This window comes from Erythrolamprus reginae, chromosome 6, assembly GCF_031021105.1.
Source record: "Erythrolamprus reginae isolate rEryReg1 chromosome 6, rEryReg1.hap1, whole genome shotgun sequence".
NCBI classification, from domain to species: domain Eukaryota; kingdom Metazoa; phylum Chordata; class Lepidosauria; order Squamata; family Dipsadidae; genus Erythrolamprus; species Erythrolamprus reginae.
In genome coordinates, this window is record NC_091955.1 from 77,597,504 (window position 1) to 77,612,273 (window position 14,770).

A 14,770-nucleotide genomic window follows, 5' to 3' on the forward strand; every position below is an offset into this window, starting at 1 on the left:
TTCCAACGGATTGGACAGGAGCAACCCATGTGACTGCTGGACCCACTCCTTCAGTACGGAGAATTAAATATAACAAACTCAAATCTAATTAAAATTGTATTGCATACTGAAATTCAATCTCTCTAAATTTGCTGAATGCTACACATGCCATTTGAACAGATATTTATAGGACTGTAGAATTGCTAAGTTATTCTGGTTTCAGCAAAAGAGTTAAACGTGCTCAATTCTCCCACTGAAATGAACTAGAGGAACGAGTAAAAGATGCTTCTGCCAGACCTGTGATGGTAAACTTTTCCCCCCTTAAGTGCCAAAAGTGCGTGAGCGCTATTGAGCGTATGCCCACACCAATTCAATGTCCCCCCATACCCCCCACCTCCAACACATGTGTGCATGACCCCCGTCCGCTACCTGTGGGCCCATTTTTCACCCTCCCCAGGGTCCAGAGGCTTTCTTAGAGCCTGGGGAGGGCTAAAACACCATCCCCCATCCCCCCAGAGGCCAAAAATGCCCTCCCAGAGCCCCACATGAGCCTCAGCTAGGGCAATGGTTCATGTGCTGTCAGCCATGGCTTAGTGTGTCACCTGTGGAATGCGTGCCATAGGTTTGCCATCACGGTGCTAGTTCGTTCTAAATTGAAATTTGAGTTTTGAATTGCTGTTGCATTTAATATTCCTTTTGCAATCCTCTTCTATTTTGTGCTGCTATGCTTAATTTTCTCATCCCTAAAATGACACTGTGGTTATACCACCCCCTTTAATTATGTGTTCTCCTGGTAATTCCTGTTTCAAATCGTGTCATCTCATATTTTTAGTGTATAGCCTGTCTTTCCTTCTCTTCCTACTGAGGAAAGAACTACAATCTCTCTTAACTCCTCTCCATGGTCTCCTTGGTAACAAGCCTAAATATGTGCAAGAAATTATTAGAAAGGGGGCAAGATTATCACTGGGCATGATGTCATTGCTGTGTTTAAAAGCCATTTCCCATCTAATACTTAAAAGTCCAACACAGATATTCCTAGTGTGGCACTTTCAACATACATTATATTACAACCCCTTCTTCCCACAAACTGGCTCTCTGTTGTTCTGCAAGGTTATCCATGGTTAGGGTCTACTTTCTAAAATAATACTGTTATCCCATATTTTGGAGTTTGGAGTTAGTGAGCCATATTGGATTGCAGAACTCTTCAAATATTCACAAATAAAGCAATAACATGCACATTTATTTTAACATTTATATTTATGTGTATGTAACATATTTTTGCTGATAATGAAAAGGGAGACTAATATAGATCTATTTCAAATTAATCTCACCATCCAGCTATCTGGCAAACTCCACAGTGTGCACTGGTTGCCGATCAGTTTCCGATCACGATTCAAAGTGTTGGTTATGACCTATTAAAGCCCTTCATGGCACCGGACCAGATTATCTCAGGGATCGCCTTCTGCTGCACGAATCCCAGCGACCAGTTAGGTTCCACAGAGTGGATCTTCTCCGGGTCCCGTCAACTAAAGAATGTCACTTGGCGGGACCCAGGGGAAGAGCCTTCTCTGTGGCGGCCCTGGCCCTCTGGAACCAACTCCCCCCAAAGATTAGAATTGCCCCCACCCTCCTTGCCTTTCACAAGCTGCTTAAAAGCCACCTCTGCCGTCAGGCATGGGGGAATTGAGACCCTCTTCCCCCTAGGCCTTTACAATTCTATGCATGGTATGTATGTATGTATGCTTGTTTTTTTTATATTAATGGTTTTTAAAATTGTTTTTAACGTCAGACTACTATTGTACACTGCTTTATTGTTGCTGTTAGCCGCCCCGAGTCTCCGGAGAGGGGCGGCATACAAATCCAATAAATAAATAATAAATAAATAATAAATAAATAAACTATTGGAAGTACGATGATGTTAAAGAAAACAGTATGCAAACTTTCTCAACATCTTTTTACCCATCATAACTAGAGCAGAAAGTGACAAGCACCTTATAGTTTGGCCCTTTCAGCATGAAGAGTATGGTCACATTCTACATTCTGCATAGCACCATTGTTGATAATAAGTAAACAAATAAAAAAGGAAAGCTCCCCTACATATACTGTACAAAATAGGCGTTGATTGCTTACCTGAACGCCTCTTCTCGTACGGTGAGCGGGTACAGCAGTCACATGGGTTGCTCATGTCCAATCCGGTGGAACTGAGCCTAGTATTAAAAAAGCTTGCCGGATCCGCCCCTTCCCCAGAATTCGCGAATCCATAGACTAGGCTCAGTTGTGAAGCTCTGCAGTGTTCAACTCTCATTGTTAGAGGAAGAAGGATATAGAAAGGTAAAGAAGACACATACAAGGGCGGGAAGTGACTGCTGTACCCGCTCACCGTACGAGAAGAGGCGTTCAGGTAAGCAATCAACGCCTATTCTCCGTACTGAAGGAGCGGGTCCAGCAGTCACATGGGACATACCCAATAGATGGTCCCTAGGGTGGGATTAGATTGCTATCGTGTGAGATAACGGATTGGAGTACCCTTCTGCCGAAGGCAGCGTCCGCTGAAGCGTAAGAATCAATCTTGTAGTGCCTGATGAAGGAATTTGGCGAGGCCCAAGTGGCTGCTTTGCAGACCTCCTCCAACGGGGCTTGAGTCGCCCAAGCGGCCGAGGTGGCTGCGCTCCTGGTGGAATGCGCTGTGATGTTCCTTGGAACTGAGAGGGAGGCCGACTCATAGGCCTTAGATATAGTCCCTCTGATCCAACGGCCTATTACTGTTGAAGACACTTTGGCCCCCATGACTCTGGGATGATAGGCTATAAAAAGTGCTTCTGACCTCCGAAAGGGTCCTGTGCGTTGGATATAGATTCTCAGCGCTCTGGTGAGATCCAGGGTGTGCCATCTAATCGCCAAGGGATGGTCTCGTTGGAGGCAGAAGGAAGGTAGGACAATATCCTGAGATCTGTGGAACATGGAACTAACCTTGGGTAAGAAGGTGGGGTCCAGTCGCAAGACTACCTTGTCCTGATGGAATTGACAAAGGTCCTGTCTGATTGAGAGGGCAGCCAGCTCCGAAATGCGTCGGGCAGAGGTAATAGCCACCAGGAATGCTACCTTAAAGGATAAGTACCTGAGGGACGCCGATTTTAGGGGTTCGTATGGTGCCTGCGTGAGGGAATGGAGAACCCGTGGCAAATCCCAGGATGGATACCTGTGGACCTTGGAAGGTCTGAGGTTGGCTATGCCCTTGAGGAATTCCTGAACTTCAGGGAAGGCTCGGAGAGGCTGTCTGCGGGGGCCCCCTAGGACAGATGAAATGGCAGCCAGATGACGCCGGAGGGTACTGGTGGAAAGTCCTTTATGGAAGCCTTGCATAAGGAAGGAAATAATTCTGTGTATGGGGATGCACAGAGGGGAAAGACCTTCCTGTAGACACCACTGGTGAAACTTGGACCACGTGTGGTCGTATATTCGATTGGTCGAACCCCTTCTGGCCTTTAAAATGACCTCCACTGAGTCGGGGTCATGACCACGCAGTTCTAAGTCTCTCCTGATAACAGCCAGGCGGTGAGGTGGAACCACTCCGGGTCTGGATGGAAAGAGGCCCCCTGCCGCAGCATATCCCCCGAAACGGGGAGTCGCCAAGGGTCCTGGACGGACAGCTGTTGGAGATCCGCGAACCAGGGCCGGCGGGGCCAATGAGGAGCGATTAAGATTACTCGGGCCCTCTCGGTGAGGACCTTGTGAATCACGTCCGGGAGGATTGGAATTGGAGGAAATGCGTAGAGTAGGCCTGGAGGCCATGGACTCCGGAGGGCATTGATTGCTTCCGCTCCCGGGGATGGAAATCTGGAAAAGAAGCGAGGGAGTTGGGCGTTCGCATTGGTCGCGAAGAGATCCAGGATTGGTAGGCCGAATCTGAGGCTGATTTGATGGAACAGGTCTTGGTGGAGGTTCCACTCTCCTGGGTCTATCGTTGCTCGGGATAGCCAATCCGCCTGGACGTTGAGGCTCCCCGAGATGTGATCGGCTAGGAGCGACTGGAGATGTTTTTCCGCCCAGAGGCCCAACTTGAGGGCCTCCCTCATGAGAGCCTTGGATCTCGTGCCCCCCTGTCTGCAGATATGGCTTTTTGTGGCAATGTTGTCGGTGAGAATGAGAACGTGTCGGTTGGGAATGCGAGGAGAGAAATGCTTCAGAGCCAGGGAAACGGCTCTTAACTCTAGCCAATTGATTGGCCTGGAAGCTTCCTCTGGGGACCACGTGCCCTGGGCTATCATCCCCTGGGCGTGGGCGCCCCATCCCAATAGACTGGCATCTGTGGTTATGACAAATTGATCCGGGCACCTGAACGGGGATCCTCTGTCCATGGCCGGAGACTTCCACCACTTGAAGGATCTGCGAACACTTAGTGGGATGACAATGCGCCGATTTGAGTTGCTGTGCCCCGATCTCTGAAAAGGTAACAGGAGCCACTGGAGTTCCCTAGCATGAAGGCGAGCCCAGGGAATGATGCCTATGCATGACACCATCTTCCCCAAAAGGGAAGAGAGAGTTACTATGGATACTGAAGAATTAGATAAAATGTTAGAAATTAACTCCACTATACTGAGTTTTCTCTCGGGAGAAAGAAAAACCTGGGAGGATTCTGAATCAATAATGGATCCCAGGTGAGAAATGGATGTGGAAGGTTGGAGGTGACTTTTATCAAAGTTGATGGAAAATCCATGGTCCTGAAGGACTGACATGGTGACAGAAAGGTCAGTTTTCACTTTCTCTAGGGAGTTCCCATGAACCAAAATATCATCAAGATAACATAAAATGTGGATGGGAAACGCCCGGATATAGGCCGCCAGGGACCCCAAGAGCTTTGTAAAGACCCGAGGGGCCGAGGAAAGGCCAAATGGCATCGCCCTATACTGGAAATGCCTGCCTTGAAAGGAAAAACGTAAAAATTTTCTGTGGCATTTGGCTATAGGAATGTGAAGGTAGGCCTCAGTGAGGTCTAAGGAGACCATGAAATCTCCCGTGTGAATGGCGGCCAAAATAGAAGATAAGGAGTGCATCTTAAACTTCCTATATTTGATGAATAGGTTTAGTTTCTTTAAATCCAAAATAGCTCTCCAACCTCCGGAGGACTTTGGAACCATAAATAGGATGGAGTAAAAACCTAGGCCCTTCTGACCGGAAGGGACCGGTTGAATGGCTCTGATGGACAATAGATGAGAAATGGCCTCCTCCATACGGTTACAATCTGAGGAGGACCTGGGAGAAGGGCAGGAAATAAAACGTTTAGGGGGAGGAGAAATAAATTCTAAAAGAAGGCCTGTTTGAACAGTGTCAATGACCCAGGGGTCCTTGGAGGTGAGACGCCAATTAGAGGCGAAATGAGCTAGACGACCCCCTATGGGAATAGAGGGAAGATTACCATCTAGGTTTTTTTGAAGCCCTGTTAGAGGAAGCTCCCCTTTGGAAGCGAAACCCTCTACCCCTGGAGTTCCTACCTTGGGAACGAAAGCGGGGGGAATACTGACCTGGAGATCTCTGATAGGAAGCCGCTTGATCTTGCTGGCGCCCTGGGCGACGAAAGGACTGCGTTTTGGTAGCCTTTTTTGTGGTTGGACCCAAAACTTTCTTCTTATCCGTGGTTTCCGTGAGGAGTGGATCCAGAAGATCACCGAAGAGAAGGTCGCGCTTTAAGGGACCCTGGGATAACTGCCACTTCTGGCGAACTCCCGCTTGCCAAGGGCGAATCCATAGGAGTCTTCTTGCCGTTGTAGAAGCTGCAATAGACTTAGCAGAAAATCTAGTAGATTGCAAGGTGGCATCAGCCACGTACTGGGCAGCTGCAAAGACCTTGTTGAAGTCTTGTTGACCTCTCAAGTCATCGGGAGGAATATGCTGTTGAAGTTGGCGAAGCCACAGCAGCATGGCTCTGGAGAAAAAAGGAAGCCGCTGCAGAACTTTTAATGGCCCAGGAATCAGCGGTGAATCCTCTTTTGAGCATTTGCTCAATGCGCTTGTCCTCTGGGCGGAGGACTTCCTCCGCCTCGCCTGGCACAGCCGCTGCCGAGTGAAGGATCTTGACAGGTTCATCCGGTTTGGGAAAGGATAGAAGCTCTTCATAGGAAGAGGAAAGTTTGTACAACTTTCTGTCCTTGGTGGAGGGATTAAGGCCAGAGGCTGGAAATTCCCACTGTTTGAGTAAAGCATCTTTAAACAATTTAGGCATAGGAATTACCTCGTTATCCTCCTGTTCCTCTGTGAAGTAGGGTAAATTCTCCTCCGGGGGATCAGTGGAAGTGGAGGCTTGTTTCTCCTGGGCCGCTAATCCCGTAGAAATTCTAGCTTTGAGGAGGAGAGATTTGAATAATTGAGAAGGAAAAATAGTAATTGGAGAAGGAACCTTTATTTGGGATTCCTCATCATCTGATAAGCCTTGAAAAGGATCCTCATCATCCTCCATATCCTCATATTCGTCCTGGGAGGAATCTGAATCATCCTGAATAGGAGCTCTGACCGCTGGGGAAGAACCCAAGGGGCGGGAGGGACGAGAAGGAGGAGGAGGTAAGGGAAGCTCATTGATGGTGGAGAGTTTGGCATCAATGGCTTTGGACAACACAGCAAAAATAGATTGGAACTCAGGAGGTAAACTGGAAATATCAGCAGAAATGGCAGAAGAATCCCTAAAGGCCTGGGAGGATCCTGGCTGGGGGGAATCTTCAATAATATCTGGTTCCTCTGGACCTATGCCCCATAAGTTAGGTTGGGGTCTGTCTAGGTTTGGCTCATCCAGAGATAACACAGGGACCCCAGAAGGAGGTAGACTAGAAGCCTCTGGGGGGTCTTGACTACTGATTACTTGGGCCTGCACTTTCAAACGTTTTGCTGATTTGTCATGAATTTTTTGTAGGGCTAGGTCCCTTCTCTTCTCGGCCCTGGTGACCTTGGTCGAGGGGCGGGCCCCTGGAGAAGAGGAGGAAGAGGCCTGGGGGATACTAGTAATCTCATCGCCTGTAGGCCTGGCCTCTCTGGGACCTTTAGTTGTGCCTCTCTTGGGAAAGGTAGCCATAGTCTGACAATTAACAGAAGACAAGGCTGAGCCAATAACTGAATAATAAGGAGAAGAATTTCAAGGACTTCCCAAGAGGAATGGATCCTGCTTCGAGGCCTCGAAGCTGCTGAAACTTGGGGACAATCTGGGCAAACCCAGAGTTCGTGCCCCCAAATCCAGCGGGGCCAGCCTCCCTAAACTTTATAATTAAGTAAACCAAGGCACTCTGGTTGGAGGCTTAGCCGGTGGAGAATTTAGCCTGGGACCCCCAAGGCCCGCTCCGGGATCCACGCGGTGGACTGAGGCCTACGCGGCTGGCAGGAGGCCAACACGAGAGGCCTAGATTTAAAAAGGGCGCGAAGGCCTTCGCGCCGAAAAAATCGCTCCGTAATATTTCTTAAAGGGGAAGCGATCGACTAAGTCCAGGAGACTAGAAGGCGTCTCACTCCGCAGGAGGTATTTCTTGAGCCCTTAAATATTTTGTATACAATAAATAATCAATAAATCAATAGATTAATACTTGCACCAGGACCTCCAGGCCAAAGGATTAGAAGAATCCACAAGCGGCCGCGGGGATCGTATCCGGCAAAACCGCCGGGGGAAAACGAAACCGCAACTTCTCCAAAGGAAAAAAGCCGAGCCGCAAACGGCTGGCGCTATTAGTGCAAGTAAATAATAATGATAAAACAAAATCTTACTACTTTTGAAGAGAAAAGATCGAAGGGAAGGTGTTAGAATGTTGAACGAGCTATCACAATACAACCGCAGGATATGCGAACTGAGCGAATTCTGGGGAAGGGGCGGATCCGGCAAGCTTTTTTAATACTAGGCTCAGTTCCACCGGATTGGACATGAGCAACCCATGTGACTGCTGGACCCGCTCCTTCAGTACGGAGAATAGGACTTGTTAATGTTACCATATTTGCACATTTTTTTGCCAAGCTATCACCAATAATGTATTCCAGCTCTTTATTTGCAGTTCCAATCCAGTACAATATCTGGTATTTTTTTGTGGACAATACTTTTCTTATTTGACTACGTAATGGTCATATGGCAGTAAAAGTACCTGAATGACACACCACCAATCCTGTGACTCACTTTGTTTTAGCCACAGACATGTATTTTTGGCAATATTAGGAAGAAAAATATTGACAGCTGTTCGGGTCTTACCACAGTCCTCTGTTTGTTGGGTAGGAAAACTCTAACTGTAGGCTTCTGAGGAGATTTAGGGTTACTCCGTGATAAATCTATAGGGTTCTGATACACAGAGAGAGATGAAGGTGCTACAGAAAGACTAGAAGAAGATGATGAAGTAACTGTTTCTGTTGAGGCAGAACTGGAGACAGAGAAATCAGTTCCATTTCCCATTGATTCCAACAACTGTTGCTCTCTCTGTTGTAATGCATCTAACTTGCTGGTGTATTCCTCGTATGCCTATAAGAAAAAGGTTGATTTATTAAATAATTCTCTCACCTAATTTGCAAATCTACTCCTAAACCTAGTGCTAACCCTTCCCAATTTGGCATTTCCATATGTGCTAGAGCACAATTATCTCCTGAAACCTGTTGACCACTTCTGTTGAAATGTTGCCTCTTGCAATCAGTCTAAAGAAGAGAGGACTATGCAAACATATGTAGCAGAAAGGTTAATGGGAAATTCAGCCAATTACTCAGATACACATTTTATCCAATGCAAAATTATGTATTACAATATAGATTTATTTGTATATGACAACACAAAACTAATTTAACGGTAGATGAAGATGCTTCAAGAACAATAAAAGTTGGTCAGTTGTTCCCAATCTCCTATTTTTTCATGGTATATTTTATCTCCAGACAAGTCCCATCCCCTTGACTTCATGTAGGCTTTGAGTCTGAAAACAGGTCCAGCTGGAGAAAATGTTGTGCAGGAGCCACTGGAAAGGGTCAGTTTCAAGAGAAAAGTAAAGCCCCTCTTTTATATCTGAAAATTACATTACTATTATACAGTACAGGTATTTGCTGAGGATTAATTTATTTTATCTTTTATAATTCTATTCTGCCCCAAGTGATGTACGTGCACTAGAAAATTGGCCTGGAACAGAGGAGTCAAACTCTATTACACTGAGGGTTGTGTTTGACCTCAGAGGCCAGTAGTGTGGTGTGGGCCGGTGTGGGCATGGCCATGGTGGGCATTTGACACAGGCTGAAGATGCCTTTCCTCCCCTTGCATTCAATTAAATCAATCCCAGGTAAAAGATTAATATAAAAGATGACAAACTCAGTGATACGAGGGGGCTCATTCTCTCTCATCAAAGACCTGAGTGAAGAGCCAGATGTTTTAGGCTCTTCTGAACAACACCCATGCAGATCTTGGAGGGCACTTAGTTCTGGTTGGCAGATGCTGCTAAATAGAATGTGAAGCCTCCTGCAATACTCTGCCAGCCAAAATGGACTCCGGGGGCCTCCCATGTGGCCCATTTTTGGCCTCCACTGCCTCCTGCAACACTATGTAGGCTGAAAATGAGCCACAGGGGTGCTGCATGAGGCACCATGGGCCATTTTGGCCAGCAGAGGCACCACAGGCCTTGAATCTGACACCCCTGGCCTAGAAGAATCAATAAGAATTAGAAGCCATTACTTCTACTTACCTTTTGTCCTCTATTAAAAATAAATATCTGCCCAATGTAGACATTGTATTGTTTCCTTCTTTTTTATCTTTTCTAAAATCATTGGTAGAAGCTACTCCAAGTTAAGCCTCATAATCACATGCACCTTTCTACACCTGGAAATTGCAAATAGCATATTATGGTTTGGAAACTTCCAATCTGCTTTGAAAGCTGGGTGCATGGAGGGTAAGAGAGAATGTATGAGCTTAAATAGCAATATGGCAATAGTCCTACATAAATGTGGTGTATCAAGAAGAGTTTCTGTATTTTGCAATCTTTTTTTCCCTAAAGAGACCAGCCGACAGACACACAGTTGTTAAGCTCCAGTGAGATTCCCCTCTTGCAGTGGAACATAGTTTGGGGGTGACAGGTTGGGTGGGGCGGAGCAGGGCAGGGGCCCTTAGGAAGGAAGGAAGACAGAGAGAAAAAGAAAGGAAGGAGAAAAGAAATACACACTCTGCTGTTCCTCCTGATACAGTGAAAAAAATCAGTAACTGATTATCAGCAATCTGAAGAGTACTAAAACAATGTTTGGCTGTTACAGCCAATTCAGCAATATCCATGCAGACTAATGAAAATAAATGGTTTAGAAATTGATCAAAATTACTGAACTTTAGCTTCATTTACTTCCATTCAGTATTGGGCTGCAGCCAGTATGGTGAGGTATGCAGTCCCAGTTGGAAAAATGGAGCTGGTGTGCAGCTCCAGCTGACCGGGGCGGGGGGGAGGGGAGGGGACACATGCATCGGTGCAAGATTCGGCATTTGTGCATGCAAAAGAATCCAAATCTCACGTGAGGGTGCGTGCACGATTTTGCCAATTTTCGGCGTTTTTTTTTTTACTTCTGCGCATGCAGAATTCACTTTTAAAAATTAAGGAGGACCCTACAGTACTGTTGTTTGCAAGGGCTACATTTATCGCTATTCATAGTACCATATTAAAAACCTAAACTGATGTTATTTGTAGAATTTTTATTGAATCATGTAAAAATAACAATATTAAATCTAAGTATTTTTTATAAAAAAACTTTCAATATTTCTTTAACAAATAAAAAACAACGAAGAGAGATTTTTTTAAAAAAAAACCATTGCAAATATTTTCAATATTTGGGAAATAATTTTGATTTTTTTTGTGTGTGCTTCCTTCATAAGGTCTTGGGAGATCTCCAGGGATCTTCAGCCCATACTTCAAGAATCAGTGTCCCAGTGAATCAGGGAGGCATTAGTTAGACAAATATCTTGACCCACCCCCAGAACTTAAAAAATGCTTGCTTCTTCACTTAGATAACAGTTGTTGCATATTTCTGTCAAGGTCATCTCCTTTAATCTCTACCAAAAAAGACTGCTAACCGTGGGAGGAGTTTTTCCCCCTTTTTAAGGAGGAGTGTTGGCGATGGGGGATGGAATGTTTTTCAGGGAAGGCAGAGGAGGGCAATGTTGGGGGAGAGTTTTGCGCAAGCGGAAGGTAACCCCACCAACTAGCCACAGTTCACAACTATATTTATTTTATTTATTTTATTAGATTTGTATGCCGCCCCTCTCTGTAGACTCGGGGCGGCTAACAACAATAATAAAAACAGCATGTAAATCCAATACTACAACAACTAAAAACCCCTTATTTTAAAACCAATCATACCGACAAACAAACATACCATGCATAAATTGTAAAGGCCTAGGGGGAAAGAGTATTTCAGTTCCCCCATGCCTGATGGAAGAGGTAGGTTTTAAGGAGCTTACGGAAGGCGAGCAGGGTGGGGGCAATTCTAATCTCTGGGGGGGAGTTGGTTCCAGAGGGCCGGGGGCGCCACAGAGAAGGCTCTTCCCCTGGGCCCCGCCAAACAACATTGTTTAGTTGACGGGACCCGGAGAAGGCCCACTCTGTGGGACCTAACTGGTCGCTGGGATTCGTGCAGCAGAAGGCGGTCCCTGAGATAATCTGGTCCAGTGCCATGGAGGACTATACCTAATTGAAGTCTTCAATGAGAAACACTGAAGCAGGCTTTCTTGTAAAAATATATTTTACTTTTCTTCTTAGCAAAATGCTCCTCTAAATAAATTATCACAATACTATCATACACTACTATTACATCCACCACTGCAACCACTGCTGATTTGGTCCTCCTACAGAAAGCTGATCTGCTTCGTAAAACCAAGTCCTGGCTGGGCCCAGAGAGGTGTTCCCCTCATAAAAATGTGCCCGGTGGGTTATCAAGTATGGCACCGGTCTAGACCTCAGGGTTAGGGTGGGGGTGCGGTTGTTATTAGCAGAGAATCTCTAGGAGCCTCCAGAGGCCCTGTGAGATCTTTTTCTTAAGTTGGGCTCAAGGGATCAGGTGCGATTGTTGCTGCTGTACCAGCCTCCCTGCTGCATGGCAGCTTCCTGACACAGGCTCCTGGGTCTCACCACAGGGCTGGTGGTGGAATTCCCCAGGCTTATAGTTTTGGGTGATTTCAACCTCCCATCCCTAGAGGTGGGAGCAGAGGTACCGTGAGATTTCATGGAAACCAGGACTTCCATGATCCTGTCCCAGGTCATCCAGGGCCTGACTAGTAATAGTGGTCACACTATTCGCTTTGGTGTTCTTGTCAGAGCAGTGCCTATGTGACCTGGAATTGGTGGATCTGTCCTCGGTTCCCTTGTCATGGTCAGATCACAGTGGGGTGGGAGGTGATTTTGTTATATTGTATTATGTTAGTTTGATTCTTTTCGTTAATTATTATTGTTTTAAATGTGGTTTTATATTCTATAAGCCGTCTAGAGTCACCATGGGTGAATAAGTGGCAATATTAAGCAAGCAAACAAACAAATAAATAAGCAAATTGCACCATCACTTCCTTCAAGGCTGAGGGGATAACCATCTGCCTTGAAGAACCTGGTCACCACATGGATGAAACTACAATAACAAAATGAAATGTGTGGATACCTTGAGGGACAAGGGGAAGAGATGTTGCCTAGGAAACAAGCAGACAAGAGAGCCAGGAACCCTAGTGATTTAAGGTTCAGAGGAAGAAACTTAGGAAAAATCTGCCCTAATTAAGCAGAAGGTTCCAAATGGTGGTTTGTATCTTTAGACTTGCAAGATTCTGTTATGTAGCCTATAATAAAGTAGAATTAACTCATCTAGTCATGGTTTCTGTTTAGTTTATCTAGAAGAGACCTGGATCTAACAAGCAGTTGGCTTAACCGACAGACTGAAAACTATTTCCTTAAGAGTCACAGAATAAAACTTGCTCTGGATAACTATACAAAAGGCCTTGTTTTGGGCACTGTCCAGTCAGTCCAACTCTGAGTGAATCCAAGCAATTTTATCTGCCAAATAGCAAAAATATTCCTCACAATAACCCTGCATGTGCTCTGCAATCTGTCTTTTCTCAGCAGGGATTTGTTCTCCCTGAACTGGGTTGCTGTGCAGCTACCAGCAAAAACAATAAAGGCAAAGAAAAAAACATTTTTCTGCCTTTATTGCCACAATGTAAGCCCTAATATAAGTTCTTACTCATGCTCAATCACATTCACCCTTTGTCTTCCTCCATTGGTACTCCAGGCATCTCTTCTTTCTCCTTTGCAGAAAGACAATGTCCATATCAGCAATTTATTTTCAAAACCAGAAACAAAACCATACATTCTATCATGGTTTAACAGGCACAAATGAGCATTACCACGTGTTAATTGGGGGAAAGAATATACATTTTAGACCTTTAAACCATGATTTGCAGGACTGTCAGAAGCACATCTAGCATTAACATCATGACCTTCAGAAAATTCTCTGCATCCATCAACATTTTGAGACAAACCACCTTAATAGGTCCACTCCTCTCACAAATGTCCAGGATGCTCAAAATATGCAGTCTGACCATGAAGGTGCTTTCGCCATGACAAAGGACAAAATTAATATCCTCCATATTCCAATCATATGCCATGGAACAAAAATTAATTAGTGTGTATCTACCTTTGTGAGCTGGAACTAAGATTACTGGGACAAGTTCATGGTTGACACTCTCAAGCCAATCCAAACTCTGTATCCAAAGTATGGAGGCTGAAGTCCCCACAAAGCATCAAGTCACCTTAGCATCAGTCCAGGAAGGAAGTCTAAAAGTTTCTGAAGGACAGTTGCTAGATAGCAGAGTGGTCAGAACATGCGCAGAATGCTAAGCCCTGGCTTAGCATCATGTACAGACACTCACATGCAGTTATTGCCAGAATTGTGCTCTCATTCATTGCTAAAGTCTTCTGAATGTTCACAGCAACACTTCTCCAGATTTTAGCATTGCAGCTGCTGCTGGATCTGAAGCCCAGGAAGGCAAATCTATGACAGGGCATATCCCCATTGCTATGAAGCCGGGCCTCAATAAAAACCTATCCATGAGTGGATGCCATCTTATCTTGCATTTCATCAGCAGCCTGAAACCCTGGTGCTCTCCTGGTTCACTCAGATATACTTTTCTCTGTAGAACATTGAATCAATATGGTTCTCCATTCCCAGGCCTCTTGCACTTGAATGTCTCTGCATTTCTATGCTCATCAGAACAGAGTATGTGGACCAATTTTGCTATTGAGAAATTGAACCCATTGAACCCATCAAACCCAACAATTCTCTGAGTCATATAATGTTTAAATATTACCTTCAATTTTAACAACTGCAATTTCAATTTAATTATTAAAAAAAATCCTCTGTCCCTCTCACTGGGAGATTCCTTCCCCATTGTCACAGTCCAAGAATCTATTCTCACTCAGTGTTTTTACGTTGTATCCAGTTTGCTTTCGCTTCTGAACAGATCTTTTGATTTGTTGATTTGATGTTCTGTTTATGCTCTCTATGCATAACTTCCAGATCAGCTTTGAGAGAACTTTGCAGACACAAAGTTCTTCAGCCAACACATCTCACCTATTCTCACATACAGCCCAGGTCACCCACGTCTGCTATGTCACTCACCGTTGCTTTTCTACCTAGTTTCTACCTCTGCTACTGTTTTTCACAAGACTCTCCAATACATGGCCTCCATTCTCCAGCAGATGAGATAAAACAGCAGCTATTCAGCCACAAATGCCAGCTCTCTTATAGTTCCCAAAAGATACTGGCCAAAGGCAATTGTTATTTCTAC

General features: G+C 45.2%; 1 protein-coding gene across 4 annotated transcripts in view; it reads right to left on the bottom strand.

Moving 5' to 3' along the window:
- BRAF (B-Raf proto-oncogene, serine/threonine kinase) overlaps positions 1-14,770 on the bottom strand; it is a 78,217-nt gene that overhangs the window by 50,641 nt on the left and 12,806 nt on the right. For all 4 annotated transcript variants that reach the window (XM_070756339.1, XM_070756341.1, XM_070756340.1 and 1 more), the window contains exon 3: positions 8,192-8,455. In XM_070756339.1, the coding sequence (XP_070612440.1) occupies positions 8,192-8,455 (264 nt within the window). The remainder of the gene's footprint in view (positions 1-8,191; positions 8,456-14,770) is intronic.